Raw genomic sequence first — 27,562 nt, 5'->3', positions numbered from 1 at the left:
TAAGGTCGTGACTTCGTGAGCACATAAGAACTGGGGTAAGGCTCGCCGACGCGTGCAAAACATCCTCGTCGTTCAGTTAGTATGGTAGTCAATGACGCCAAGGCTCCGTCGCATGTCTGCCAGTCGATCCGATGCTTGCGGTGGCGTGGGAGGGCGAGGGCCTTCGGTTCGCGCGTCCCTCTCAGAATCTTGGACTCTGCCTTTCTTCCGACCTCCCGAGGCGAAGGCGAAGTCCTTGAAAGCCGGCAGTTTGGAGATCTTCTTGCCCGCTTTACCGATCGATTCCTTCTCATTCGTCTGCGAGTCGGCGACCGAATCCTGCCTCGGACGGCCCATCGGGCTATGGCCTGGACTGTTGTCCAGATTGTGCACCGTCTGAAATCGAAGGGAATTGGTTCGCAGCGCGTCAGTAAACTCCATCTGATCGTCGTCGCCGTACTTGGGGTCGGTCAGGTCGTCGACAAGAGAAAAGGTTTGCCTCCTCAGTTCTTCCTTCCTCATGCGCTTCACGTTGAGGCGTTTGAGTTCGGTCTTGAAATCGTCGAGCATGATTGTATCTGTCAGGCACTTGAACACGAGACTGATCTTCCACCAAGGATTGATGCTAGCGCCCTGTCAGTCACGGGGCTGGTCGAGGATAGATTGCAACATACCCATCGGTGCTGCCGGTGAAGTTATGGATACTTGCGGCAATGTCCACGGCCGTGAAAATCAACGCCAAACAGATGGCGATCAACAAGATCGCGAACCGCGGTGAGCGTTTGATCAGCTCGAAGACGCCAGTGCCGTAGACGGAATTGATCACATGAAATAGTGTCAGGCAGGTAAACACCCACCACGGATCCCTCATTAGGGGCTCATATGGACGGACGCTGACATAGTAGTCGTTGATGTTGTTGAAGAATCGAAAATTGTTGGCGATCTGCCAGCAGATGAACGGCACCGTCAAAGCCAACGTCCCCAAGTAGATCCTGCGCACCCATTTGCCCGTGTCAGGCTTGAACATGCTTCTCGAGTCCATGAAGAAGGGCTTGATCTTCATCCACGCCACAATGTTGTGAATAATCCACGACAAGTACAAGAACATGGCCGTCGACGACAGATACCAGCCGTAGCCCTTGAAGCCGAAGAAGCAGAACGTTCCTACTAAGCAGTTAGCACGTCACGCTACTCTACAGTGCGCATGTCTCAAAGGCACTGCCGTCCATGCTCGGCCACTCTTACCATGTGACAGCGCTGCAAGTTGCTGGAGGGAATGGATGTGTCAGCCTCACATATGATATGTACTTGTTCCAGAAGCCTTTCCCGCGGGCATCCCTTAACCCCCGCGCGCGCAGTTCGACTTACCTCGACCAGAATCAACTTGTGTAAAAGGACTTTCCTCCTCATGTTGGCAATGGTGATGCAAGCCATGATGACGAGCGCGCCGACCATAAACCCCTCGGACCAGCCTTCCAGGATGAAATCCTCGTCCGAGGCAAGCATGCGCCAGTTGCCATCCTCGGGGGTTTCATTTCGCCGCTGCAGGTCGAATCGAGGAGCCATACCGATCCTCAGCTCCTAGCGCAACTCCGTCATCTCGTCGAGGCGCTGAACGGGAGCTCCGGCGCGAGGGACGAGATCGAGCTCGAGCGATGGCGACGCTTCCAGGTGGCGGTGAGTGCTTGTTCTGGGGAGGAAGAGAGGAGAGAAGGGAGTGGTGGCCTGTCCCACGTCGATTCCGTCTTGTTGTTCAACGGGGCCGGTCAAGCACCAGCCTCGTAGAACCTGGACGTCGAACGTGGCCGGTGGCCTGGTTAGATTTGTGGAGCGACGCTGTGGTCGACAAGGGCTTTACAGGTGGGTGTCCGTAGGATCGCAGATTCTCCACACCAACCAAAGAGCTTCGATGCAAAGTGAGAAAATTATTTTGTCCACAGCGGCGACAGCGACAGCGAGCGAAGATGAAGCAGAAAATGACTGGCAAGGCAGGAAATGTGCCCCAGAACTAAGGGTACCCCGTGCTGTGTGCACAACGGCAATTCAGCTGCGCTCAGGAGCTGTCGCTAGCGAATGGCCTCGGGAAAACCCAACCATCCTTTGACCATTTAGAGCCGATGTTGGACATGGGCAGAACGTACTCCGTAAGATCGCCGGTAAACCCATGCCCCGGGGCGTCAGGCGTAGGGCGGGTCAGCGGCCATCGAGTCCGCCGTTGTCACTAAAGCTGGGCGCGCTGGGCACCGAGTTACCACACCACTGGAGTGTCACCCTCTGCCGGTCTGGCTCTCGGTCTGGCTCTGACGGGCATTTACCCAGGCGGGACCTCGCTAAATGGAGCTGGTGGTGAGTTCACCGTGAGTGGGTGGTAAGCCACAAAAAGGGGGGCGGGAGGGGCTGGCCAGGTCCATAGGGTGGGGATTGGGGAATCATCCTCATCATCGTTACTGTACGAGGTAGGCCCCGGAGAAAACGCACCTAGTTACGGGTGGTGCGCATAGTCGCGAGACTCGCTAATTACTGGACCCAGGGTACAATATTTCAGTACTCGTACTCGTAGCTTCTGCAAAATCCACGGATGGATGCCTCGGTGGCAGGTAGGTAGGTGCCGCCATGCTGGAACGCTCCACCAGAACACAGAGGGATTGGCATGTGGGTGCCATGCTTTGCTCGCTCAACGCTCACGCAGGCTGCACGTTTGCAGTCAAAACCACGGCTTGACCCCCGCAAAATCCAGACGGCTACTGTAAAGATGCAAGCCATGCACGCCACGAAACTAATAAACTCAATCACGCCCGGACACGCAGGCACGGGGCAGGAGGATTCCGGGGTAAGGGGTACTGTGACTGACACGAGGCAGACTTCCTACTCCGAGTCGACATGTCCACATGTGTCGGAATAGAGAACTCTCGCCTATCGCGTGTACAGTATCTACCGTAGGTACATGTACGATGGCGCACGGAAGGCTCAGGGTCTGGACGGGGAGAGTGTCTCCCTAGTATCTATGCCCCTCGTGCAGCGTTTGACCAACGACGCATTAGAGACGCCCCAGCAGACACCGAGTCCCGTGATGCGCTACCGAGTATCCTCCTTCAAGTCCTTCAATGGTTCCTCTCCATCTTCACCTCCAGTCAGTCTTGCCCCGAGGTCTGAGTCCTGGGAAGTGTGACTTTGGATTGCCTCGCGCTTGGCTGGCCACGCCCGTCTTTCATGGCATGCTTGCCCTGTGCATTGCTACCCGAGTACGAATGCCGCCGCTGAGGAGTTCTACCCCAGCCAGCATATTGCCTACTAATTAGCACAACACTCGCCTACTAGGTTGATGTAGTTGCGCTTTTCCCTCGCCTCGATCGCGTCAAGTCAAGCACAACGTCAGCCTACGCGACAGGGATGAGAAAGCGCAAGGAGCAATGGAGTACTGCGGGGGATTTCTAGAATTACAATACCTAGGAGATACACTTCACAGTACCATTCGGTGTCATGACATCGTGACCAGGTGAAGATGAAAGCCAGGCAACGTCGCGCGCACACGGCCACCATCATTTTTCGAAAAGCGCGACCTTGACCCCCGTCCCGCTCGCAAGCGTAATGGTCATCCATTCGCGCCACTCCTCGGTGTCTCGACTCTCGATCCGCGGGAATGTCTGGATCAGTCGGATCGTGGCATACGAGGCCTCCATCAGGGCGTATTGCTGGCCCACGCAGATCCGCGGCCCGCCGTTGAAGGGCAGGTATTCCCACCCTGGCCGCAAGTGCTCCCATCTCTCGGGCTTGAACTCCAACGCGTCGGGTCCGTAGAAGTCTTCGCGGCGGTGCACTGTGGTTGATCGTTAGCGTCAGCGTCGTGGTGACGAGGCACAAAGAAGGGGGGAGGGCAGAAACTTACTCGACCACGGTGAGTACCCTACTACATCTCCTTTTCTTACAAGAGCAGGCGCTTTGCCGTCCGCGCCGCCCCCCAGGGGTAAGATCGTGTCGCGGATGGCCTCACGACTATTGGCAGGCACGACGGGCATGAGGCGGAGTGATTCGTTGAGCGTCCACTTCAGGTACTTCATCTCCTTGATCGTCGTGTAGTCGGGCTTTTCACCGCCCAGTTGCTCGACCTCGGCTTTCAACTTGGCCCACACGTCCGGCCGCTTGGACAGGACGTGCCACGTATTGGACAACAACCCGGCCGTGGTGTCACGGCCTGCCAGGAGAATGTTGAGCAATTCGGAGCGCAGCGCATAGGGGTCCTGTGTTTGCCTGAGCAGGGCGTGCAGGAAGACATATCGACCGTTCGGGTCCTTCTTGCCGCTCCTCAGCTCCTCAATGGCCTGTTGGATGATCTCGTCCGCGAAGTTGTGCATGATCTTGACACTCTTCCGCCACTTCGCGTCGGGGATCAACTTGGCGAGACCGCCAGAGCGGAAGTCCTTTGCACAGGCTGTAGAGTCCATCCGTCAGCCGGTGAAGCGAACAGCACACCACGTGGCAAACAGGGGCAACGCACCTTCAGTGACGTATACGAACGCCTTGACGAATTCATTTGCCGACTTGGTCTCCAGGCCCGATGCAAGAGTGTTTGTCGATTTGCCGAACAGGAACTCTGTGGCGGAGTCCATCGTCAAGCCGAAGAACAAATCTTGCAAATCCACGGTCGAGCCATCTCGGGGAATCGAGTCGATCAGATGAGACATGTGCGCTTCGAACATGTCCAGATCTGCCACCTGTTGACGGGTGAAGTTGGGCCGCACCATGGCGCGCGACCTTTCCCAAGCAGCGCCGTCATTTGCAAAGATCCCATGGCCGAAGATAGGCAGGAACACCTCCTTTCGCCTCTCGCCCAGAGAAAAGTCCTGGAATTTGGTGGACAAGATCGTCTTGACGTTCTCGGGTTCGATCGTCGAGATGACTGCACACCGGGTCAGTGACGGTGTCACGCCGGCAACGCAAAACGGATGAAGTGCAATTACTGACCATTACTCCTTGCTAGCCTAAGCCTGAGCGTCTTTTTGCCGTCTCCAAAGTTTCTGATCCGGTTGGCTTCGTGCATCCGCCCTTCTTTGGCCGCCGCGACCATATCCTTGATCCGATCTAGGCCGTACAGTTTGCCCAAGATGCCCTTGTGGGGGTACCATGGGATTTCCTCGCACCCATTGTCCTTGATCATCTGGCGCCTCCGAGCACCAGTGGTCATTTCATAGTAGATTCGCTGGATGGCAAAGATAGCGACAAGGGCGATCAAGATGACCGGGATGGGAACGTGAGGAATCGACATGGCTGCCATGGTTGGTGTTCGGGCAGTCTTGACGCTACCTGGCCTGTGAAGATTTCGATCGAGCAGCTCCCGGCCGATATCTGGCCTCCAAAGTCGACAGCGTGCTACGAGTAGTTGTCGTGTGTCAAATCCAGAGGACTCGAATGAAACTGTGTTGTTGTTGGAGGCCTGGCGGGGTCGCGTAACCAAAGCTCGAGCCGGCCGTGTTCAGACACCTCGGACGGTGGTAACAGGCAGTCGCAGCCGAGGGTGCTCTCAGCTGCAGCAACGAGGTGATCGACCATATATGTACCTACGTGTAGATAGCTGACACGATGGACGTCGAGCGTGTTTAATATGTAGTAGTATGTGACAGAGATCCCTTGCGGCCGCAACTGCGCTGTCGGGGAATCCGAGATGGCCAGTCTAAAAGCCACCGGCCATGCATCACTAGCACGCGGCATCACCTCGAATCCGGCCATGTTCTTTTGTCATCTGCCTGTTCTTCCACGCAGTGGAGGCATGGCGGGAAGGATTCCTGGACAGCCAGCAATCCGCCCAATGACAGTGCACTCATCGAAGCTTTCACCATGTGCATAGACGCTTTATGCACTCTGTGCCACCTGAAGATGCCGAGGCATTTTTGTATGGCAGTACGGGGGTACTTCGTATGTATCTCGTATGCGATACGAACAGGGCAGACAATCTCTCGCGTCGAATCAGGGTTACAGCGCGCGGAGAATGAGACGCAAGGCCCTTACAGTACCCTCGCTTCGGCGTCAACTATCGTCGCTCCCTCCCCGTCGTTTAGCGGACCATCCGTCTGTGTCAGCAATCCGACAGTATTCCCGCTGCCTCTTTCGCACATGCTGACCCGTGCACAACTTAGGTCATTCCTCCGACGGGCTCTTGGTTGTTCCTTCTCACCTGTTCTGCGCGTCCGCTGCCCAGGCATTTCTGATCTCGCTTGCACACATGAGAACACTGCTCAGACCAATTGCTGAGGGATTCTTGCCCCGAGCTGCCCACCGACTGCCTGACACGGAGGGAGGGTGGGGGCGATCCGCGTGAACATTCAGGCCTTGCTCGGCGGAGCAGCGCAGGGCTCAACAAGTGCTCCATACGAGGTATTCCAGACCGTGCTCCGGAAATGGACGGCCTAAGATGCAACGTTTGAGAGAGGTTCGGGAGATGAACGAGTTGCTTGACCGGGGCGCCTGAGCCAAGATCTACTGTGGTAGGCAGCTACCATTTGAATCCTCCACCATCATCGTTCCTTCTGCAGCGGCCGGCTTAATTATGGTAGTGTGAGGATGGAGGATCTCAGCGGACTCACACACAGCACACACTATAGTGGCCGCCGCTGTCGTCAAATGTCGAGAGTACGTACTCCGTACTAGAGGTCTAGTCAGAATCGCACGTGTGCTGCAATGCAAGCTTCTTTGGCTCAATGCGACTGTCCATTGGCCGCTACTTGACCAGCAGCTTTGTCCATAATACCCTGACGACCAAACCCACCACGTCGATTGCCTTTGCCCTGTCCTCGATATGCGCCTCTCGTACCGAAGCTACCTCCTCCTCGCCCTCGTCCGCCTTCTCCACCTCCATTAGCCTTCCCTCTGCTACTGCCTCCGTTACGAACACCTCCATTACCGCCTCTGCCCTTCCCACCGACTTTAAAGTCGATCCTCTTCAACGAATACTCAACCGACTCGAGGCCCGCAAGTCCCAGCTCGGCCCTGCTTGCTTTGCTGACTTTCCACGGCTGGAAAATCTCCTGCGGATCGTCAAGGCCGCGCAGCTCCTCGACCCACGCCTTGCAGTATTCGCCCTGGGGATCATAGTCACAACATTGCTTGACCGGATTGAATACTCTCGCCTCCCCCCGTGGGTCGTTGCCCACTCCAGCGACATATTGCCAGTTGCCCCAATTGGAACTGACGTCGTAGTCAGTCAGCATGCATTCGTACCATTCAGCCCCTAGCTTCCAGTTCACGCCCAGATGCTTGGCCAGGTAGCTTGCCACATTCTGTCGTGCTCGGTTGCTGGTGTATCCCGTGAGGAAGAGTTCGCGCTGACTCGCATCGATCAGAGATGTCCCCGTCGTGCCCCGCAGAAATCGCTCGAGCATCGTCGCCACCTCGGGACCACTTCCTTTGGTACCTGGCGTCTTCCACGGGTAAGACGTATCGTTCCGGAACCCTTCCAGCCGGAACAGGCGAGGGCCGAATTTCCGGGCACACAGCCTCATATAGTCTCGCCACAAGAGCTCAAAGCGAACAGCGGCGGTACCCTTGTTCTCGCCTTTGCCGTACCCTTCGGTACCTTTGTACTGATCATCTCGCCCGTCCTCGAAGTCGAGAAGTTGAAAGTGTACCTGGCGGGCGGTGATGCATCCCAGTGCGAGCCACGCCGAGAGCTTGGTGGAGAAGTCTGTCCCAAGCAAGCCATTGCGGGTGTCTTTGTATCTGGTCATAGCGCCCGACCCGATCAGCGACTGTACGCGTCTCAGCCCGCCAGACGTACCTCCTTGGTAGGGGTGAGCAGTTTTGACTCCTGAGGTTGGGAAAGATGGCGGCTTCGGAAGCGGAGGGTTGTCTTTGAGAGGCTTCATCAGTGCCGACTCCAGCCCCTCGTACGTCGCAGGAATCGAGAAGGGCTGTGTCGTTGCGGGAACAGGAGATGGCAATCGCGGCAGTGATGACGGCTTCGGCACAGGCTTCCGTGGCGCATCCCTCAACGGTTCCACTGATTTTCGGTAACTTGTAAAGATGTCCGGGAGATCTGTAGGTTTATCAAAGGGAAGGTCGCGGCTGCGGAGTCGTTAGCCTCACAACATGCAGTTCGTCGCCGTCGCATACTCATCAATGAAATACTTCTCGTCCAGCCACAGCCTAAAATTAACCCCAAACTTCTCGGCTGCGTTTCTCACATTACGTTCGTCCCTTTTTTCCTCGACACCTTCCTCCTCGGTCATCCAGACTCCTGCCACCGAGATTTCTTCCTCTGCCTGTTGGAATTGCCGCAACAGGTCTTCTACGACTTGCCCAAGCAGACCAACTCGGATAAGGAGGCCGCTTCCTGCCTTCTCAAGCTGCAGCTTCATATCCCAAACGGACTCTGCAAGGAACTTCACTCTGTGCGGACCACATCGCCAGAATCTGCCGACCTCTGAACGGGCCTCTGGGTATGGCGACTTTGAGTCCGGATCGGCGAGAAACCCCGACACCTCTATCTGCTGAGCTGGGAAAATGTAAAGTGGCAAGACATGGCTGAAGGGACACTGGGGCTGTTGCGATAGCTTGTGGATTTCATGAAAGACTGGATTGTCGACGAGTCGTAGGTCTCGCCGTAACAAGTAGATGAGCACGCGTTGCGCTGTCATCGCTCTGGCGACGAGACTGATGGCCTTTCCGGCTGCAGAAGCAAACCTGTGGTAGGAGGGTGGGGCCAAAACAGGTTGGAAGTTCGAAAGGCGGCCAGTTGTGCCTGTCTGATGGGTTGCACTGCTCCTGCAATGTAGATCGCGTTATCCAGGTCAAGCTGTTCCCCATTAAAGGGAACTCCTTGGAGACTTTCCCGTGGCCTTTAAACAAAATATTGAATTAAACCAAAACACCGGGGCTGGCAGCAGGCTGCAAGCGCCACCCACCCCGAAGGTCAAATTGTCTGATTATTCACTGATTGAGAGGATTGGAGGGTCGGCGGCGAGTCAGCGATCATGGATAGCTACATCATGTAGAGGTAGCATCCAAGTAGCTCTCTCGGAGAAGGATCTGGGGTCTGTGCGTGTCGCAGATGCAACAAAGGTACGATGTCCGTTTCCGACTGCATCACGATCAGCATTGGACCAATAAGTGAGCCAGATGTGGTCCCGGTGGTACTGATCCTTTGCACGACATCATTCGAACTCTGGCCCAGATCGTGTAAGATCTGGAATAACCTTCGCCTAGCTCGAATGATGGGCCTAATCCGGTTGGTGCCTGAAGACCGAACAGACGGGTTGGTTAGACGTCCGACGTTGACATCGAGCATGACAGTAGCGTGGTCAAGCAAGCATCATCGCGGTGCCGATATGTGTGCAGGGAGACGGAAGCGAAAATGGCGTCTGGCGAGATCTGTGTATGACGATCGATCTGGAGATTTCATGTGGGCCGTGAGACGGCGATCGGTCAATGAGAGATGGGAGCGGCGCCGGGGTTCATGTGGCTGCATGGTTGGCGCCTGTAGGAGAAGTGGATGTTGTAGCGAGCTTCAAGCTGCCAACTTGGCAGCAGTACGTACGTGCTACGTACATGCTACAAGTGGCGCACGGAAGGCGCGTATTGAATACCGCCAGAAGTGACAAAGCACTGTCTTCCGCAGAAAGCCACCACCACCACGACTGCTCAATTTGCCGTGATACGAGATGCCTCGATTTGGTCGCCCAGCATTTTGGGTGAGAAAATGTAGGTGGTAGTGTGAACTGGCTCCCTACTGCAACGGATTATGGTCGGCTTCATGGAAGCAACCCATCATCGCGACCTGCATAGATCATGCACCAGCACCAGTCTATTCAGAGGACAGAAAGGAGGAGAGACGCACAGACCGATCTGGGTATGACAATGCTGTTTGAGTCTTGCGCCCTCAAACGCTGTTCCCAAAGTGTACTACAATGCTCTTTTGCTTGACTCGACAGCATGGTCGCAGAAGGTTCCAAGAGGTTTGCCGAGAGGGGATGCAACTGGCGCAGGCTGCCATCGAGGGTGTGTCAAGAGAACATGAGGGAGGAGACGTGGCGCCTGGAAGTAGGGCCCGAAATGCAGGGAGAAGGGAAAGACGCAAAATTGCTACCTGACAGGCGGGTGTTTACGACAAGGCGCAAGCCACTGTCTTCGGTGCATTTTTTCCCATTCCAACGTGCCCACGTGATCCATTTACCCCGCTGTTTTCTTGGCTGGTGCCGAGGCAAGCTGCGTGGCTGCAACATCCCACCACATCCGTGCGCCTCACCCACGCCTCATCCGCAAGCGAGGCTGACGCCATCTTCAAGCCCGATTCAAGCCACCGTCGCATGGCTGCAGGGATCTTCTCGCGAGGCAAACTTCCTTGGGACATCATCCTTGTACGTAGTCATATCCCTTTGTAGTGCAGCTCACGGAGTAGATCAACAACTCTTGCCGCTTGTCCCCGACTTGCGGATCACACTACTGCTGCGAGAGTGGCTCTGTTGACTGCTGCGGGCTGAGCGCCGAATTCGAAGTCACCCCGAGTATCGAAGAGCAAGCAACTCCTTCATTAAGGCTGTATAAATCGATGGAAAATTTCGAGAACGCTCATCCTGGCCTCCGAGTCTGCCATCTCAGTATCCAGCGCCCTGTCATAACCACTATCATCATAGTCCTGTGATGCCATGCCCCGCCAATGGGTATCTGAACAAAGTGGTATCTCAGAATGCACATTCCTAGCAATAGAATCCGTCAAAGTTTATCCATCTCGTTCCCCCTGTCGCTGGAGGCCGCCAACCATCAAGTCATAAGTCGAGTAGAAGCGAAACCCTATAAGGACAGTGCGCCGCCGCAGTATTGTACAATCGCTGATCAGAGAAGAAAGCAGGGCTGAATTAGTGTAAACAAAATGCTTTTAAATCACGCTGCTGGTGCAGCTGTAGGACTGTCGTTAAGACCATCGCTTCCGGATTCGGATTTGACATTATCCTCCCTCGTTGATTCCGCCGGGTTCCCATTACCGCATCCCTTGACGAGGATGTGCCGCTGTAACGAAAGTCAGTATACCTCCAGGACAAAACCAACGGCCTGGACTTACCTTGAGCGCGTCCTTGCGAGAAAAGCTCTTGTCGCAATGATTGCATGGGAATGGCTTCACAGCAAGGTGGATCCTTTTGTGACGTTTCAGGTCATGATTGCGGTTGAAGCTTTGGGGACATTGATCGCACTTGAACGGCCGATCGTGTGTCGGCTGCTGATGAGGGGTGTTTGTACGTGGCTGGCCGTAAATAGCTTGGGGGTTTGCGGCATAACCACTGTTGAATGACATAGGCAACATATTGGTTTGCATGTTGCCCAGCATGGTCATTTGGGCGCCAGGACTATGCACATTTGACATTACGGGTCCTGGCATCCCCGGCAACGAGTACGAGGGCGGCGGGGGCCGGAGGAAGGGAGGTTGAGTAGGCCCCTGCCCGTGATGAAGAGTCGGGGAGGCACGAGGTGCGGATAGCGAATGGGGATGAGGGCTTTGCGATACTGGAGTCGATGCATAATGGTAGCCTGGGTGGTGTGGATGCGCCGTTGTAGGTATGGTCGTGTACAGCGTAGGGTTTGAAGCCGGCCTGCTCACATCACCTGGTGTTATAGGTGATTGCTGACTGGGCGGTCGGACCCCCTGCTGCAATGGCGGTATGATGTTATGCTGGCCGTTTGGGTGGGTGGCACTCGTAGGAGGGGAAAGCTGCAAGGGGCCACCATAGGGCTGAACTGCATGCATGTCGTAGGGCGGCGGAGGCAACGCTGAGGCTTCCCCAGCAGTGGGAGAGCTTGTACTGGTCCTGAGTGGTGCACCTGTCATCGGCGAAAACATCGATCGTGCCGGGACAAGCGGACCATTTTGCCAGGAAGGTGGCGTAAACCCTGTATGATACCCGGTCGGTGTGGTGCCTGTTCCAAATAACGTCGGCGTGTAAGGCAAGACTGGCACTGCTGCACTGTTCGGAGTGGTTCCGGTAGGGATGGAAGACGAGACAGCGCCTGACTCAGAGGCTGAGTTGGACGGAGGTGTCAGGAGCTGGCCCACGCTGACCGGCGGAGGTCCAGGATGTGATGTGTTGATACTGGAAAGAGGAAGAAATTTCTGGCTTGATATCAAGGGATTGAATTGCAGAGCTGTCGGAGGTGGAAGTTCAAGGTTGAACGTGGCTTGCCTGCGCTGGCTCAAGCCGGAAGGTGCATTGAGGCCATCAAGGGAAGTCCCCATTGGAAGGGGAATTGCTACTGACGCCAGAGTGACTGTGTGGGAGTGTTCAGTGCGTGACCGCCTGTGGTGACTGGATAAAAATGGACAAATCCCGACTGTGAGGGTTGAGCGAGGGCTTCAGCAAGCGCTTTCTTGTCGAGAACGATTGTTGTTGTGGTTCGCGGAGTATTGGTTCGCACCCCGTGACTTCCGGTGACTTTGCGGCTCTTACGGTTGGAAATGCTCGCGCGTCTGGTCTTCAGGCTATACAATATTGCTGCTCAAGAGTGTGGACTCCTTTGAAATGTATCTCCAAAAATGTATCTTCTACAGCAAGATCTGATGCGAAGCGAGACCGTGTCGGAGGTGGATCGATATTGAATGAAGATCAGTTTCTGACTGGGACTGGGTGGTTTTTCGGGGCTTCTCAGTGGCCGTGGGGCTGCTGTCTCAATCGGCTTTCCTCCTGTCGATGATCGGGCAAAGAGATCTGCACCGACTCAGATTGCTATATCCGTGCTGATCAATGACGGGCTTGTGCGATAAAAGTGCAGAGGACGTCGTTTTCAGGCTCGTCAGCAGCCCTCGAGGCAGAGGTCACTCGCGCAGATGGAGAAATTGGGGAAGATTTCACATCAGGCTGCGAAAAGAGCGGTTGCGAGACGATTTCAAAGATTCTCAGAGTACCAGTGTCGCGATCCTTTTGGTCGGGGCAGCACATGGCGCTCTTAGCGGGCAGCTGGCGGCCGGCTGGCTGGACGGGCCTGTCGCCTGCTTCGCCTAAAAAGAGGAGTGTTGGTCGAAAATGGACATCGGAGACAGGAGGTGCTAGGATGTGATGGGCATGGGCGCGATAGCACTTGACTGTCGGCTGCAGGCTTGACGGGCTCTGGGTTGGGGTTGACGCGAGGCCGTAAACTCTGAAAGGGATAGGCGTGACTGTGAACAACACTGGCACACGCTGATTGCTGATTGCGAGGATGCGGTGGTGTGGATGGTGGAGTCACACCCGTCTCAACATGCATGAGATGGAGACTCGAGAGTTCCAGGGATGGGAGGTGGGCGGCCACGGAAATGGCTAACTTGGGAGCGCAGGCAGGGGGACCGAGCGAACTGCCTCCGACCAGTTTTTCACCATGACCAAATAGTCCATATGTCGACAGGGGACCTGGTCGGTTGGTGTCTCAGATTCCGCCGATGAAGAAAAAGCAGTCTGGACCGAGCGCTGGGGCTAGAGTTCGACGCCGAAAAGGGACTGCAAGAAATTGGATGCTGAGGCCCGACTATGCTGGAACAAGCTTGGACCCATTTGCGACGGGAACAAGATACACTACTGGCAACTGGCTACTAGGAGCGCTGTTGGTGGAGTGGTGTCAAGCGCTGGGGATCGCGAGTCCCGTAGACACTGGCAGCTGGTCCACGACAATGATTTATTTCGAAGTTGACCACAGAATAGTGAGAAACTTTGCCAGCCGTGCCAGTTGCCCCCTCCGGTAGGAATTGTCTTTCTGGGACTTGTCACGTATTACGGGCACGTCCTGTGACTGAGGCACAAGACAGGCACAAAGAAAAGAGAATGTTCACAGTATAGAAAAAGGCACAAGAGAAAGTGTGGATCTATGGTCGCGAATACTTTGATCCCACACTACCCGGTACAGTCAGGTAGTTGTGTCTCTCGACTCCAAGTGATACTTTTCATCCTCAGCATCAGCTCACTTGCACCTCACTTGCACCTCACTCCAGAATGGCCACCTGCCACAATGGGATATGCGCCCGTCCGCACTTACCCCAATACTAGCATTCAGCGACTCAGAGAAATCACGGTCACAGTCACCCATGATTCCGTGTATCTTCAGATCGTGTGCATTTCTAGTGTGTCGATGTCCTGATCCGTGCATGCAACCTGCTTTGCTTACCGTTGATTGGGTGACCAACCATGTTCAGTCACGAATGCTTACAGTAGCAGTCTTTCTCAATCTCCAGACCCCGACTTCCCCTGCAATATTGACCCGTGTTCGGCGTTCATTTGGTGCCCACCATTCTCGACCTTGGGGTCGAATGAGTACCTCTACTGTGTGTTGCACGCAGTCGTTCAGACACCCTGGCCCCGGTCTTTTGTCATACGCAGTACGTACTGCCCATGTTTGGATCCTCGAGTATACCCAGCACACAAAGCGCGCTGTACCAAGTATACTTCAGGCGGTAAATAACCATGAAGGCCTCCAGGGTATCACCCTACAGTAGCCCGCACCACGACGATTTAGCAGGGAATATAGGCGAGATGCCAGGGAGCTAGTCTGCTTATCGATCTCATGTCCCTTCGTTGTGTGTCCGACTAGACCCAGTCTGGAGAGGGACAGACGAGACAGGCAAAAGGAATAAATCTTGATCGTTGTTGGCACTAGAACATCACTCCCCACTCACATGGACTGCATAGTGATCAAAGCGTTTCGAGTGGGCCCATCGCGACCACGAGCAAAGTCAAAGGACATTAGCCATCGCGTCGGATCCTTTCCGGCATAGTCACCACCAAAAGCTATCCGTCAGCGTCGTCCCCATCCGAGGTTCAGTTCTGATACACAGTAGCCTGCTACTGTCGCTGCTAGTGATACTGACGCTTGTTCCGCTACTTACGCAGCCAACATTCTGCTGCGCTTTCGCAGAGGCCATACATTTTCAGTCCCCGCTCTTCGCTGGACAAGTTCAGAGCCTCATTAATCTATGGGCGGCAAGTACGGAGGACTGCGTACTTGACATGAAAAGAGAAGCAGGGGCTTCCGATACCCTGGGGCAAACCACACTTTGTTGCTGTGTCAGGCAGCTTAGTCCCAGCGCAGTGACCTTTCGCAACCCCACTCTGGACGACTCGTATACAGTATCCTGGAAAGAAAGCACCGCCATTTAGCTTTCGGGCTAAGTCTTGCCACACAGCGCCCTAGCGGATTCTCCTATTTGGTCGCCCTCCTTTAAGCGACTTGAGCCCGATCAAAGCAATCTCCAGAGCCATGTGGCTGCCACCTTATTTGCTCGAACGTCAGCATCTGCTCCCGAGCATGCAGACGCTTCGGGTGGGGGCTCCACACCTGTTGGGCGTTTGCTTGTTCTCCTGCACGCCGAATCCATTCCACCTGAGGCCAACCCGACTCTACCTAGCATGGTGGTCTTCCTGGGGTTCAGCCAGCCAAGATGTGCTGCAGAAACCGCCACCGTGAATCGATATCCTTCTTCCTGACGGCTTTAGTCCGATCGGTGCAGCGCCTTGAGGCTGCCACGCTTTCGAAGCAAGGATGAGGCCGCAGGAGACATGTCAAATAACGGGGAAACATCTACCTCGTATGACTACCCATGAGACAAGGTCATGCTTCCGCTCTTTCAGCGAGTACCTATGCACTGTGTGTGCCTGCACCGCTCAGCTGAGAAGCACTTCTGGGTGCGTGGAGACCCGTGTGCGGATCGTAGGCAGCCTCGGGCTCATTATTGACTTCACAGCCAGAACTCCATACGATGACTCCAATTATTTTCTCCTGGTGATCGACGTTGCTCTGCCCATCGCTTACCTGCAGAAGTCGTTGCAGAAGCCGAGTGCACAGTACTCGTACGAGTTACTCAGTCCCACGACACAGCTGGTACCTGAAGTTGATCATCGTCACCTTGTTTCGGGGTGTCTTGGTTAACGCGTGGCCTAACATCCCATGCGATTCGTTTTTTCGACTGACCTCAGTCAGCGCTTTACGTCAAACATGAATGCCTCGCTGTGGGTGCGCTGTTACCAGAGCAATTTCAGCCTTGGGTTTGTCACGTGGCAAAGAGCGATGCCCAGGCTCTGCTGGGTGTGTGCCGACACTCATTGAGAGGAAGGGGCAGGCGGAAGAAACACAGGCTAAGGGGGTGGCCAATAGCCGGCGTCCCTAGGCGAAGCACCACGCTTGGTCAAAGCATCGCCCACGCTGCCCCTGCAGATCGCGTTTTCCCGCGCCTGGGGCTGACAGCTGGCGCCCGGGCCTTTTCTTTGGCGCTGCTCCGCTCCGGAAGGCTCATTGGGCTCATGAGTGCGCGATTGGTCGCTCGACGGGCGGCCCTCCTGCAGCATCCGAACGCACGCCTGCACGCCTCCCCTTATTATTCTCCATCTTAGCCAGCCTTACCGACGTTTCGCGCTCAGAAATCTGATGGCCTACCGTTCTCACGTTGCCTTGAAACGCTGCAGACCTTCAGCCTCCTCGAGAAATAGCCCACACCTCGTATCAGACCCTGTGTCGGAGATTGTGTCAACCGGTCTGTGGCCTTTTGCCAACGACGAACAGGCCTTCAAACATGCATGCCTTTGCGCCGAGGACTTCGTATGTACTCATGCACAAAGGGGAGTGGCCTGACCGGCACGCGTCTTGTTCTTTTCTTCTTCTGTCTCTATCTGGACCCCGAAGTCGAACTTGCTCGATGGTACGGAATAATAGTGCGAGACTAATTGGCCGTTTGTGAGCCTCATCTGTCTCGACACGCCGGATCGCCCAGGGCTGACGTGAAAATCATCCTCTTCTGGACACCAGTAATCTCGGCTTTTTTCGGCAAGGCTGAGGGGTTGCCTCTCAACTTACGTTTCGGGTATCTACATGCGGACGGACGAACCTCAGATTGTCAAGCGTCGGATGGAAAGGTCAAGCGCAGCTCAACGTCGCACATGGGAATGTCAAAGCGCCGATCCGCTGGTTCTATTATAACAGATCGCGGCGTTTCCTGTCATCCCTGTCGGGCCATCGGTTTGGGTAATTCCATGCTTTCCTAACCTGTCCGAGCAATTCAGGAGTCGGGTAGAAGGTGACTGTATGTCACTACGGCGACCTCGCGAAGTACTGTATCTCTTCCGCACAGACACCGGCCATCAATCGACACCCGTCGACAGAACGACTTTTGCCCATTGCCACAAGGGCCTGAGGTTGGAACTGAGACTCGACTTCACAAGCATGAAGTCGTGATTGCGCTCTGACCTAAATCTTATGGCCGCCGATGGCCTGGAGGCTGAAATCGGACACGGCTTTTGGGCTGAAACGCCCCCCTTTCCTTCAACTCACCTGGGTCCCCATTCCCGATCTCATTCGATCATGCTAGATGTGCCGACGAGGCGCAAAATCCTGGTTACCTAGGCGCCACCTACAGCCTTGTTTAGACCTCTCATCATGTCTCAGCCGTTTGCCTGTCCGGCTTAAGAGACTTTGACATCTAGCGTAGTCATACGTGTAGACGTCGTTTTGTTTACGGTAGGAGAGTTTTTTGGTCCATTCAGGTCTATCTCATATGCTGGAAATCTTGTCTTTCACTGTCGATCTGACACCTGACTTCTGGTCTCATTTGTGACAAGTGTCGACTGAGGACTCGTTTGAGGCATCTCCTTCCAATCTCAATGCACATCCTGCCTGTGACGGCAACTTCCAAAAAGAAAATGCCATATGTTGGTGGAACAAGACATCGATCGAGCATGCATGGAAAATCCATTTCACGGCCATGCTCGCCACCAAGACGACACCCCTTCTCAGCGACGACAAATGCCGACGAAGCCGGATCATCTACACCGGCGGTTCCCAGCAATATTCACCTACTGCTTCAAGACGTAGTGGTTCCTCGAGTTTTGATCTTGCCTCTCCAGTTCATATCCAAGTCACAGCCATGTTGGCATTGTGTCGATATGCTGGATCTCCATGTCGTCAGGCATCTCATTTCTAGCGCTCTTGCACCTAGACACCCGTCTCCTGCCAGGTGAAGCAGTGGCGTATCCCACGACCTTCAATGCCGTCTCTAGCAACTGGCGGAATATCGTCGGATTTGACGAAGAACAGGTCAGTTGCTTCCTCAAGGGCCCCTTTTAACGCCCGAAACGCGCCGGGCCCCATGTCGAGTACAAATCTAATCTCTTTGACATGCCTTGGCAGCCTCATCACATATGTATATTGTGGTCTCGGCGAATTCGCGCCGTTGCTGTCTGCCATGTTCCCCTCCAAATCTTGCCTCGCGGATTGATATTCGCGGTCCGGAAAGTCAAAAGAGAAATGCCTGTCCAACACGGTGAGATCCAAGATCAACCTCGGCTTTGCCTGCCGAGCAGGAATTGACGCCATGAAGTCCTTCAAATAGGGCATTGCGCTCAGAAGGACGTGCGATGCCGCCTCGACGATAAGAAGCTCGAGGCTCGAGCAGTAGTGGTTGATGGTTTGCCAAAAAGTCGTGGCGTAGGAGCTGTTCAGCCACGTGTTCTTGTAGACGCGAAGAGTCTTGATGGACGCGAGCGCAATAGTCCCGAGGTTCGAGAAGGTCGCGATGTCCTTGTCAAACCGGAACGAGTTGGCCGAGTACGCGTACTGTAGCGCATCGCGCGAAATGGCCTTGTTCACCCGGAAAATCGCGGTGTAGAAAGTCGGCTCCTGCTGGGGCTCGTCGGCCGATGGTTGAAACGACGCCCATCTGGTGAAGAAATCTTGGACGCCCAACGTGATTGGCGACGGCTTGTGGCAGAAGAGCTGCCCGTAGATTTCGTGTCGTACTTCTGGTGGCAGGCCAAGTAGTCCTGCCCGCTGCACTTTGGCATGATCATGATCGCAGGACCTTGAAGCGGAGGCCATGATCGTGGTGGCGTGGCCATAGACGATTAATTAGTGTATCGTTTTCGAAGTGGTGGTGGAATGTCAACCGCGATACTCGATCAATCCTTCATCACTTCACCACGAAGAAGTCAAGGCAGGACGTCTCTCGCTTAGTATCTGATCTACGGGGTAATGTTAGGGCAGTCATCATGCAGGGGACTAATCAATTGTCGCTCACACCACGTGGCGGTCCCTGGCAGCAAGAAAGAAGCAAGTCGCCGCAGCGGTGCATGAGTTGTGAGCGTGGACATCATTCGATGGAGCGTAGAGGGGTGACCGCAGGAAAGTATCACGCCAGTCAGGCTCGGTCTTCGTCGAGCTCAAGCTCTAATTTACAGTACATGTACGAGGAGGACACGAAATGCGCCCAGCGTGGTACGCTCCGCCTGTCAGTTGAATGTCAAGACTTCAGTCCATCGTATCCGTTCTTGCCTCGAACTTCGCACTTCTGTAGAGTCTTGCAATACCAGGTATCTACTGCTCGCTCTTTGCAATCGGCAGGGGTTCCAGGTCCCCATCCGCCGAGATCTGGCAGACCCTCCGGAAACGCATTTCAACAGCGTCAGTCGTCTGGCAAGTTGCGGAATAGAAGCAGCGGTAGCAAACTACATTGTCACATTGTTTCTGACTGTGCATTTTACACACCATCTGGCGCAACTACGCGGTAGATCTCTTGGGTGTCCAGCCGTCGCTACCGCTACCAATCTCGTTGTATTGATCTTGCATTCCCGGCGCCAGTGAATGAATACAGTTCCTGAACAGCATTCTGTCCCTGGACGAGGAACGATGCACGACGCCGTGTTACAGGTTACAAAGCCGCATGTCCGCGCCAGCTGGATTACTCGAAGACAGTTGTGTCATGATATCTCTACAAGACTATGAAAGTGGTTCCTCGGAAAAGCAGACAAGGCTCCGCTGCATCCTGCAGTCCAAAATGAAGAAGTAGCTTGATGCTGTGTCTAGAAGAATCCTCAACGAAGGAAGGGCTTATCGCGTGGACCAGACGGCCGGCGACAAGCCTGGTACAGTAATCATCGACGCAGTCACACCACCGCAGTAGGGAATCCTCAACGCGTCCTTCCCTTCGTCCAGGGCCAATATTTGAAGCCCAGCAACAACGCACAAGCTGGTGAAGCTGCGGTGAAGGTGACTGGAAGCGGAGAACGTAGTGTCCAATGACGTAGTTGGAGACCCCCAGCTGGTGCCGCGACTGATTGATCGCCGTGAGCTTCAGGCGATCGACGTTCGCGCAGCAAGTTACGTGCAAGCACTACCAGCAGTGCCAATGACTTGTTACTGCAAGTAGCCTGGACTGATTACTTACTTGCATATATCAACCTTGGAGTCTTCCCTTTCCTCCGGCTCCGACGATACCTCCCTTCTGATGTGGCAGCCCAAGCCTATGAAAGGTTTTGTGTCCAAAATGTTCCGCGCAGTATGCAGCTTGTGGTCCCCCACGCACATTTGAGTAAAACTAATCGCTGGCCAGGGCAAAACACTCGACGTAATTACCCTCTTCCACAGACCCTCCGTCCAAGCCAGTGTCCGGGCCCAGACCGTCCTGAGGCAGGCCGCCGCGCAGGCCTCCCAGAGCGCCACGGAAGACCAGGCGTCCGACCACTCCCATCAGAACGCGACCGTCACGCGCACCGATCCCTTCGATCTGGAAGTCACAGAGGCGCCACCGACGCCTGACCAACTGCGGAGTATCTTCGAGTATGTGGGCAGTGGCAGGGCTGGGGAGCTGGTCAAGGGTGCGGCCAGCGAGAGTGATGCCTTGAGAAAGGTCAAAGAGGATGGAGGTCTGTTTATTCGGCCGGTCACGGTGGATTGGAACGAAGGGCGCGCCGTCATCGGGGACAACGACAGTGAGATTTTGAAGTTATTGAAGATGGACAAGAAGAGCGAGGCTGGGCCATGAAGGGGATGAGACGAATAGGGACGGTTGAATTGATGGGAGGTCTGATGGCTGCTGCGTTGGGCTGTGTGGTGGAGCGTGACACGACCACTTTGCAGGGACACTGATACGGACGGAAAGGAGGCGTGCCAGGAAGGTTGTATGCTTGGATTGAAATCTACGCTTTGGCGGGTGGACAATATGGCAAAGCCGAGGATAGTGTTGGCCGATGCCGATGCCAGTCAATCAGCTGGCAGATCTCGCCTCTGTGTTGGGAAACCCTCAAAATGACTTATTCGTCCATCGACATTATGCACCTCTTTACTGGCTGTCCTCCTTTGCAAGCAGTCTGCACTGCAGGAGCAGTCGAAGATCAATGTGCTTGTCGTCTTGATTTCGGAATGATACTGCTAATCTTCCGGGTACCAGTGTGCTCTATGTGGAAAGCTTGCCGTTCAGTTCCACCTGGCATTGTCTTCGCCAGAGGGTTCCCGGCAGCGTTCCTGACATCTACATCCATCTACCTTCTGCTAACCTCATGGTAGGGAATCTTGAAGATGGGCAACCTCTTACCTTTCTCATTGATGGGCACATGCACAAGCGAGGCGACAATCTGGTTTGTTCACACAGCATCATATCCGGTTCTCCTTCGCTGCGATCGCACACGGTCTCTGCTCACTTTGCGTGCTAAGGTGAAAGAAGGGGAGAACACTTCGAAGTCGAATTCTCTCATATATCCGCCACCCAAGAATGACATGTGGGATTGATGACCTTTCTGCCCAGGCCCCTGGCTCCTCTTTCTGCCTTGGCGGTGGCCAAGATCAAGGCTCTTCAACCTGAAACCACGGAGGACGGGGCCGATTTTGGTTGTTGTGGACCTCGCTGACGACTGTGGGACAACAGATTCTCTGTACCAGAGTGGTGGTAGTCGAATTCAAGTTTCATGACACCTCGAGAGAACCGACCGTGATGTGTCCTGAGTGGCCTACCATGCAGAAGGAAAGCCGCAGATGCTTGTCTGAGGTTGATTTCAGCCAGCTTCCTCAATTCGCCATCATGCTGCCATGCGCCACGAAGAGTTACACAAGATCCGAGACGGCGTCAAGACCCTATGGAGGCTGCCCTCAAAGCGTTTGAATCAGCCTCACCTCACCTAGTGGAATCCCACGGGGACTCCGTGCAATCGTTAATGATTTTTAACCAAATGAGAGAGTGCAGATAGCCTTGTCCCGGAGGCTGTTCCACAAAAGAAAGGCCTCCCGAAGCCAGGGATTGATTTGGTGCCCGGAGCAGGTCGAGGCGGCTTGGAGCTGAGCGGCGGTAAAACAAAATTACTTCGTCCAAGCTATCCCAACTGCTTGTCGCCAGCTGCGGAACGGATAACGGATACTTCCAAGCTTGCCATGCCATATGACGGACTGCTGTAAGCCTACCGTAGTGGTGAAACAGTCGATATCAAGATGGCGGAGGTTGGGGCTCCTGTCAAGTAGTGGAGCAAGAGACATACGCTGGCATATAAAACCGTCGCAAGGAAAGGGTACGTGGCTTATGGAGTACTCCAAAGGCTTGCAACCATCACTTGACCTCCGGGCTGAGCACTATTAACGTTTTGGACTCTCTCGCAAGAGCGGCCGGGCGAGGAAGTGGTGACGAAAGCGTGCAGACAAGAAAGTGGTGACGCGGACGTCGGGCTGACCTTCTGGGCACGAGGCTGGGCTGCTGGGCACCATCTTGGGTGATGGAGCCAGTTTCAGAGAGAGATAACTCACAGCTGGTTCAGAGGAGGCGCTTGTACAGTAGAAACCTCCCGCCTATCGAGTGCGAACAGTCAGATTCATAATCAGACGCCCAGCGAGCTAATCGATTGTCCTTATCTAGGTACTGTATCTAAGGAGGGGAAGAGGCAAGTGGTATGCCACCGACATGCATTCCGTAGCGCCTGTTCAGAGCAAGTTTGGAATGCCCGCTGCAAGCCTAGGCGTCATACAGCCAACGGGCATCCCCACTCGTTCCGCCTAGCCTGTCGAGTCCTCCGCCACATCCCGTCACAGCCGTGGCGTTTGGCGCTGTGTTGCGTTGCGCAGTGCCTTGCATTCCCGGACGTGCATGAGACCTCTCGAGACGGAACAAGGACACAAGAGTCAAAGAAAATCCACTCCGCCTCGGTGCCTGTGTCTCTCTCACCCAACCCTCACTTCCACGTCGCTGTGCTCGAATATTTCCACTCTCAACTTGTTGCGCAGATCGGCCACTCGTTATTTTCCTTATAGCCGCCTCTCGCTCCATCTCCCGGCGCCGTCGGCACGTCATCGCGAATCTGAGATCTGCGACCAGGGTTGAGATCGCCCCCACGTTAAACGAACCAATCCTAACGGAAACCCGTCACCATCCAAAGACCATTGCGAGCACGAGTACTTCGAGAATCCCTGTGATTATTGACGAGGCAAACGACGACTTGAGCAGGCTCGTTGTCCGTGGAACCTCTTGTCACCCTTGATCATCCTACCGCACGAAGAACGATGAGGCCTTCTCGAAGAAGACCTCTCCTCCACCTCACCTTGTCGGCTTTACTCTTTACCCATAGTGCGCTAGCAATAGATCTCGACTTGTCGAGTCCCGACTCCATAAAGAGTGCCGCAAAGATAGTCGCCGATGAGATGGTGACATACTATACCGGGTACCGTCCTGGAGATGTTCCTGGGAATCTTCCTGCACCGTACTACTGGTGGGAGGCTGGTGCCATGTTCGGGTCCCTGATCGACTACTGGTACTTTACTGGCGACGACTCGTACAACGAGATCACGACTCAAGCCATGCTTCATCAAGTTGGTCCAGACAATGATTTCATGCCTCCCAACCAAACCAAGACCGAAGGAAACGACGATCAAGCATTTTGGGGCATGGCCGCTCTCTCTGCCGCGGAGAATGTATTCCCAAATCCGCCCCCGGACCAACCGCAGTGGCTCGCTTTGGCGCAGGCTGTCTTCAACACGCAGGCCGCTCGTTGGGATACGGCGTCGTGCGGAGGTGGACTGAAGTGGCAGATCTTCGCCTTCAACAACGGGTACAATTACAAAAACACCATCTCCAATGGCTGCTTCTTCAACATGGGGGCTCGACTGGCTGTGTATACCGGCAATCAGACATACGCCGACTGGGCTGACCGCATGTGGGATTGGGTCTCGGCTATCGGATTGCGAGACGCGCAGTACAATTTCTTCGACGGAAGCGACGACAATCTCAACTGCACCGAGCTTGATCATATTCAGTGGACTTACAACGCCGGCACCTTTCTCGTTGGGGCTGCCAATATGTACAATTATGTAAGTGTTCGCAACCTTTGATATGAAAACACGGGAGCACTGACCTTGGCAAACAGACTGATGGTAGTCAAGTCTGGGCAGATCGCATCAATGGAATCATTTCCAGGCTCAACGTTTTTCTGGAGGGTAACATCATGAAGGAGACGGCATGCGAAGCTGTAAATCCTGATGGCTCTGATACCTGCAACGTGGACCAACGCTCGTTCAAGGCCTACCTTGCTCGATGGATAGCGGCGACTATCGTCAGAGCACCTTTCACCTACCCACTGTTAAAACCGATCTTGGAGCAAACGGCCTCGGCAGCGGCAGCAACTTGCACTGGTGGTGTTAATGGCACGTCCTGTGGATCAAAGTGGTGGAAAGGCGCTATATTCGATGGCGAAACCGGAGTTGGTCAACAGATGTGTGCTCTCGAGGTCATTCAGTCGAATCTGATCACTGAGGTTTCTGGGCCTGTCACGGAAGGCTCAGGAGGAACAAGTAAAGGGGACCCCAATGCTGGCACTTCGAGTCCCATTGGCCCTGGGGACCTGCACAAGCACGACGTGACCGCGGCTGATAAAGCGGGAGCAGGCATCTTGACTGTTCTGCTCATTTTCTTCGTTGTGGGCGGCGCATGGTGGCTCATCCTTTAGAGTTGAGTTTGCATGGCAAAGAATTCAAACATGGCTCAAAGACCTCAAGCGGATTGGGGATCTCAATGGATTGACGATTGGCATGAGCAAGGCGTCGAGGTGCTCCAGGCCGAAGGAACATTGGCTTGTGGAGATTGTTCAGGGAAAAATCTTCGAAAGGGCTGGCGTTGGGGGATTTTCAGAACATGATCGTGGACACTTGTGAAGGCGGGAGCTGGCATGCCCCGTGTAAGATATTCTTTCCGTTTGACTGTGCCAACTGAATGGCAGTCAGGCGTCAGGACAGGCATAGAGCATCCAATGTGACCCATCGTCGCGCAGGACACAGTTAATCATGGCGCTCGGTGCTGAAGGAATCCGCTGTTTCAGCATGTCCGCTCTGTTATTTGTACAAGTCATCTGCTTTCGCACCAGCGTCTACTGCGTCATCTCCCGGCCACCTGGGCTCTTCTCATCTCCTCCCTTATCCTGTCCCTATCCGCCAATTCGTCGGCCGCTTTCCTCACCTGTTCGGCCTTCTGTCTCTTCTCGTCCTCGGCTGCGACGACCCATATCGGTTTATCCGACTTTGAGTACTCGATCAACTTGGACACGAATTCTTCGTTGTTTTTGAGGCGTTGTTCGCGCAGTTCGAGATTGCGTTTCTGCAGGTCCGGATTGAAGCGCTTGAAGACTTCGCCTTCAGCGGGCGTTACGTAGTACATGAGTGCGGGTCCGCCGACGCAGCACACTGTGAAGCTGGAACGATTTAGTCGATATATCCATACCAGTGAGCAGAGGACAATCATACATGCCGGCCATCTTTGCATACATCCAACCCCGGGAACCCATCTTGGGCTTCGACCAATGTAGTGCCCGTGACCGGCGGCGAACAGATCCGCTGCCGTCGTATCCTGTTGCGGTGTGTTGCTAACGACCGCGTCAAGTGAGCATTGTGCGACAGAGGGCTATGGTGCAAATGACCTCTTTCAATGGCTGGGAAATTCGTCGAGGATCGGACTGCATGGACTGCAGGTGCAGAGATCGCGTGTATCCACGGGGAACATCAATGATGCACGACATTTCTATGTAAGATGTGCTTGGCAGGCCCTGATTGGCGAGCGCGGCTCTGATCGCAACTCGGACGAATTCCTCCTTTCGCGCGCATTCTTTGCTGTAGGGCAATGACAAGTCAATGGATTAGCAAGATGCGAACGAAAGGCCACTTGAAGCATCGGCCGCATGTATACAGGACCCCCTTAACTCGACACCATCGAAGCTTGCAAAGGAAGCACCGCGAGTAATAACGCACGCCATAGCCCCGAGCAACGCGCAGTGTGCAGCAAGTGCGCTATTAATGCACATATGGAGGAAGCGCGAAAGCCGAGCAGCTGCAACTGTTTCCGTTCTAGGCAGCAAACGCTAGATGGCTGTCATGTTACGTCGCTTGCCCAGAGCACTGCCTCTTCAAGTTTGCGGAAGCCTACTCGTACGAGGTAGGGATGCATGCGGGAAGATCTGTCAGCGATGCTTGGGATCCATCTCGCTTTGTCTACGAGGTAGCCACGGGCGCCGAAGGTAGATGGCCTCTTTCATAATGATCAAGACGAACGAGATTCGAACTCGGCTCCATTCTGTTTTGACCTGGGGAGACAGTCCAGCTTAGATTGCAATAGATCAGAATGCTTAGTCTTTAATAATAGATCATCGAATGACAGCAAAGTGACAACAGAGTGAGCAAAGATCCGATCCGGCTGTATCACGTGTTCTGAAACGGAGTCGCATTTCTGTGGCGCTGCTGCTCGTCTCAGAATCAGCCGCGGTGGCCTGTCGTTCCTCAGTCCGGGGCTTGTCGCAGGTCAAAGCGCCAACTTACCAGCCGTCGTCAGCAACTCTTCCAACCTCCATCTTAACCTATCTTTCCCATCAACCATCCTCGCCCGATCCAAACGCTCAACCACACACCACACATTTCCAAAATCATCAGTCTGCGACTCTAGCAACATTACTGTCCCCGAAACTGTCCATTCGTAGCTCGATCGCTGAGTCGCCTCCTTTTCCGACTCATTTGCCCAGCCTCCGCTTACGCCTGTACCAAACATGGCCGACAGAGAAGCGCCTTATGATCCCTACATCCCTCAGGGCGGCCAGGGAGGTGGTGCGCAACAAGGTGGAAACCAAAGAACAGCTGCTCTACAAGCGGTAGGTCAACCCGCGCTGTCTGACATGCACAATGGGAAGGTGCCAGAGTCGACCGCAGACGACTACAGCCGACACTGTCGCAGATGTAGCTCTCTTAGGCTGACCAGGCTCGATACCGCGACGTATCTACTTTGTATTGGCAATGGCTATGTCCAAGCCAATATCGCAGGCAGATGACCCTTACGCGGCGCCGTGCGACCATACCGTCCTCGTCTTCGCTTGAGAGCAACAGCTAACTTGAAGTCTTCTGCAGCAAATCGACGACACTGTCGGGGTTATGCGTGAAAACATCAACAAAGTTTCACAGCGAGGCGAGCGACTAGACTCTCTTCAAGACAAGACCGACAACCTCGCCGTCTCGGCCCAGGGGTTCCGGAGGGGCGCAAACAGAGTCCGGAAACAGATGTGGTGGAAGGACATGAAGATGCGCATGTGCTTGATCGTCGGCATCATTGTGCTCCTCATTGTCATCATCGTCCCGGCCGGTATGTGATGCCTTTGTGCATGAACGATGTTGCAGAGTGCTGACTTGATTGTAGTTGTGGCTACACGATAAGCGCTCGATGTCTGCCTACGATACCTGCCTTCGAAACCGGTTTCTCCATACTTGAATGTTACGATCAGCACAGTCTTCCCAGCAGTGGAGAAACGATTAGCGGCAACGACCTCCAGCAAAAGCGAAAGCGAAGCGAGAGAAGCTCTTTAAAGTCTTGGAATAAACG

At 54.6% G+C, this 27,562-nt stretch overlaps 9 protein-coding genes across 9 annotated transcripts; 3 read left to right on the top strand and 6 right to left on the bottom strand.

The window, feature by feature from the left end:
* Positions 1–72: 72 nt before the first annotated feature.
* A1O7_03469 (uncharacterized protein) lies at positions 73–1,545 on the bottom strand (the record flags this gene model as incomplete). The annotated part of the gene is made up of 4 exons (XM_007757489.1): positions 73–604; positions 654–1,146; positions 1,225–1,246; positions 1,348–1,545. The coding sequence occupies 4 exons, from the start codon at positions 1,543–1,545 to the stop codon at positions 73–75; spliced, it is 1,245 nt and encodes a 414-aa protein (XP_007755679.1).
* Positions 1,546–3,518: 1,973 nt separating this feature from the next.
* Positions 3,519–5,251, bottom strand: A1O7_03468 (uncharacterized protein; the record flags this gene model as incomplete). The annotated part of the gene is made up of 4 exons (XM_007757488.1): positions 3,519–3,796; positions 3,866–4,408; positions 4,475–4,876; positions 4,942–5,251. The coding sequence occupies 4 exons, from the start codon at positions 5,249–5,251 to the stop codon at positions 3,519–3,521; spliced, it is 1,533 nt and encodes a 510-aa protein (XP_007755678.1).
* Positions 5,252–6,668: 1,417 nt separating this feature from the next.
* Positions 6,669–8,606, bottom strand: A1O7_03467 (uncharacterized protein; the record flags this gene model as incomplete). The annotated part of the gene is made up of 2 exons (XM_007757487.1): positions 6,669–8,034; positions 8,083–8,606. 2 exons carry the CDS (start codon positions 8,604–8,606, stop codon positions 6,669–6,671), a joined length of 1,890 nt encoding a protein of 629 aa, XP_007755677.1.
* A 2,242-nt stretch (positions 8,607–10,848) lies between these two features.
* A1O7_03466 (uncharacterized protein) lies at positions 10,849–12,193 on the bottom strand (the record flags this gene model as incomplete). Its single annotated transcript, XM_007757486.1, has 2 exons — positions 10,849–10,974; positions 11,027–12,193. The coding sequence occupies 2 exons, from the start codon at positions 12,191–12,193 to the stop codon at positions 10,849–10,851; spliced, it is 1,293 nt and encodes a 430-aa protein (XP_007755676.1).
* Positions 12,194–17,901: 5,708 nt separating this feature from the next.
* Positions 17,902–18,783, bottom strand: A1O7_03465 (uncharacterized protein; the record flags this gene model as incomplete). The annotated part of the gene is made up of 1 exon (XM_007757485.1): positions 17,902–18,783. One exon carries the CDS (start codon positions 18,781–18,783, stop codon positions 17,902–17,904), a length of 882 nt encoding a protein of 293 aa, XP_007755675.1.
* A 1,444-nt stretch (positions 18,784–20,227) lies between these two features.
* A1O7_03464 (uncharacterized protein) lies at positions 20,228–20,725 on the top strand (the record flags this gene model as incomplete). Its single annotated transcript, XM_007757484.1, has 2 exons — positions 20,228–20,239; positions 20,294–20,725. The coding sequence occupies 2 exons, from the start codon at positions 20,228–20,230 to the stop codon at positions 20,723–20,725; spliced, it is 444 nt and encodes a 147-aa protein (XP_007755674.1).
* A 2,495-nt stretch (positions 20,726–23,220) lies between these two features.
* Positions 23,221–24,659, top strand: A1O7_03463 (mannan endo-1,6-alpha-mannosidase; the record flags this gene model as incomplete). The annotated part of the gene is made up of 2 exons (XM_007757483.1): positions 23,221–24,024; positions 24,081–24,659. 2 exons carry the CDS (start codon positions 23,221–23,223, stop codon positions 24,657–24,659), a joined length of 1,383 nt encoding a protein of 460 aa, XP_007755673.1.
* Positions 24,660–25,084: 425 nt separating this feature from the next.
* On the bottom strand, positions 25,085–25,460 carry A1O7_03462 (uncharacterized protein; the record flags this gene model as incomplete). The annotated part of the gene is made up of 2 exons (XM_007757482.1): positions 25,085–25,397; positions 25,450–25,460. The coding sequence occupies 2 exons, from the start codon at positions 25,458–25,460 to the stop codon at positions 25,085–25,087; spliced, it is 324 nt and encodes a 107-aa protein (XP_007755672.1).
* A 1,278-nt stretch (positions 25,461–26,738) lies between these two features.
* Positions 26,739–27,333, top strand: A1O7_03461 (vesicle-associated membrane protein 4; the record flags this gene model as incomplete). The annotated part of the gene is made up of 2 exons (XM_007757481.1): positions 26,739–26,840; positions 27,094–27,333. The coding sequence occupies 2 exons, from the start codon at positions 26,739–26,741 to the stop codon at positions 27,331–27,333; spliced, it is 342 nt and encodes a 113-aa protein (XP_007755671.1).
* Between the last annotated feature and the right edge of the window lie 229 nt (positions 27,334–27,562).

This window comes from Cladophialophora yegresii (genome assembly GCF_000585515.1).
Source record: "Cladophialophora yegresii CBS 114405 chromosome Unknown aczIN-supercont1.2, whole genome shotgun sequence".
Lineage (NCBI taxonomy): Eukaryota > Fungi > Ascomycota > Eurotiomycetes > Chaetothyriales > Herpotrichiellaceae > Cladophialophora > Cladophialophora yegresii.
This window is presented reverse-complemented; position numbering and strand designations above follow the sequence as displayed.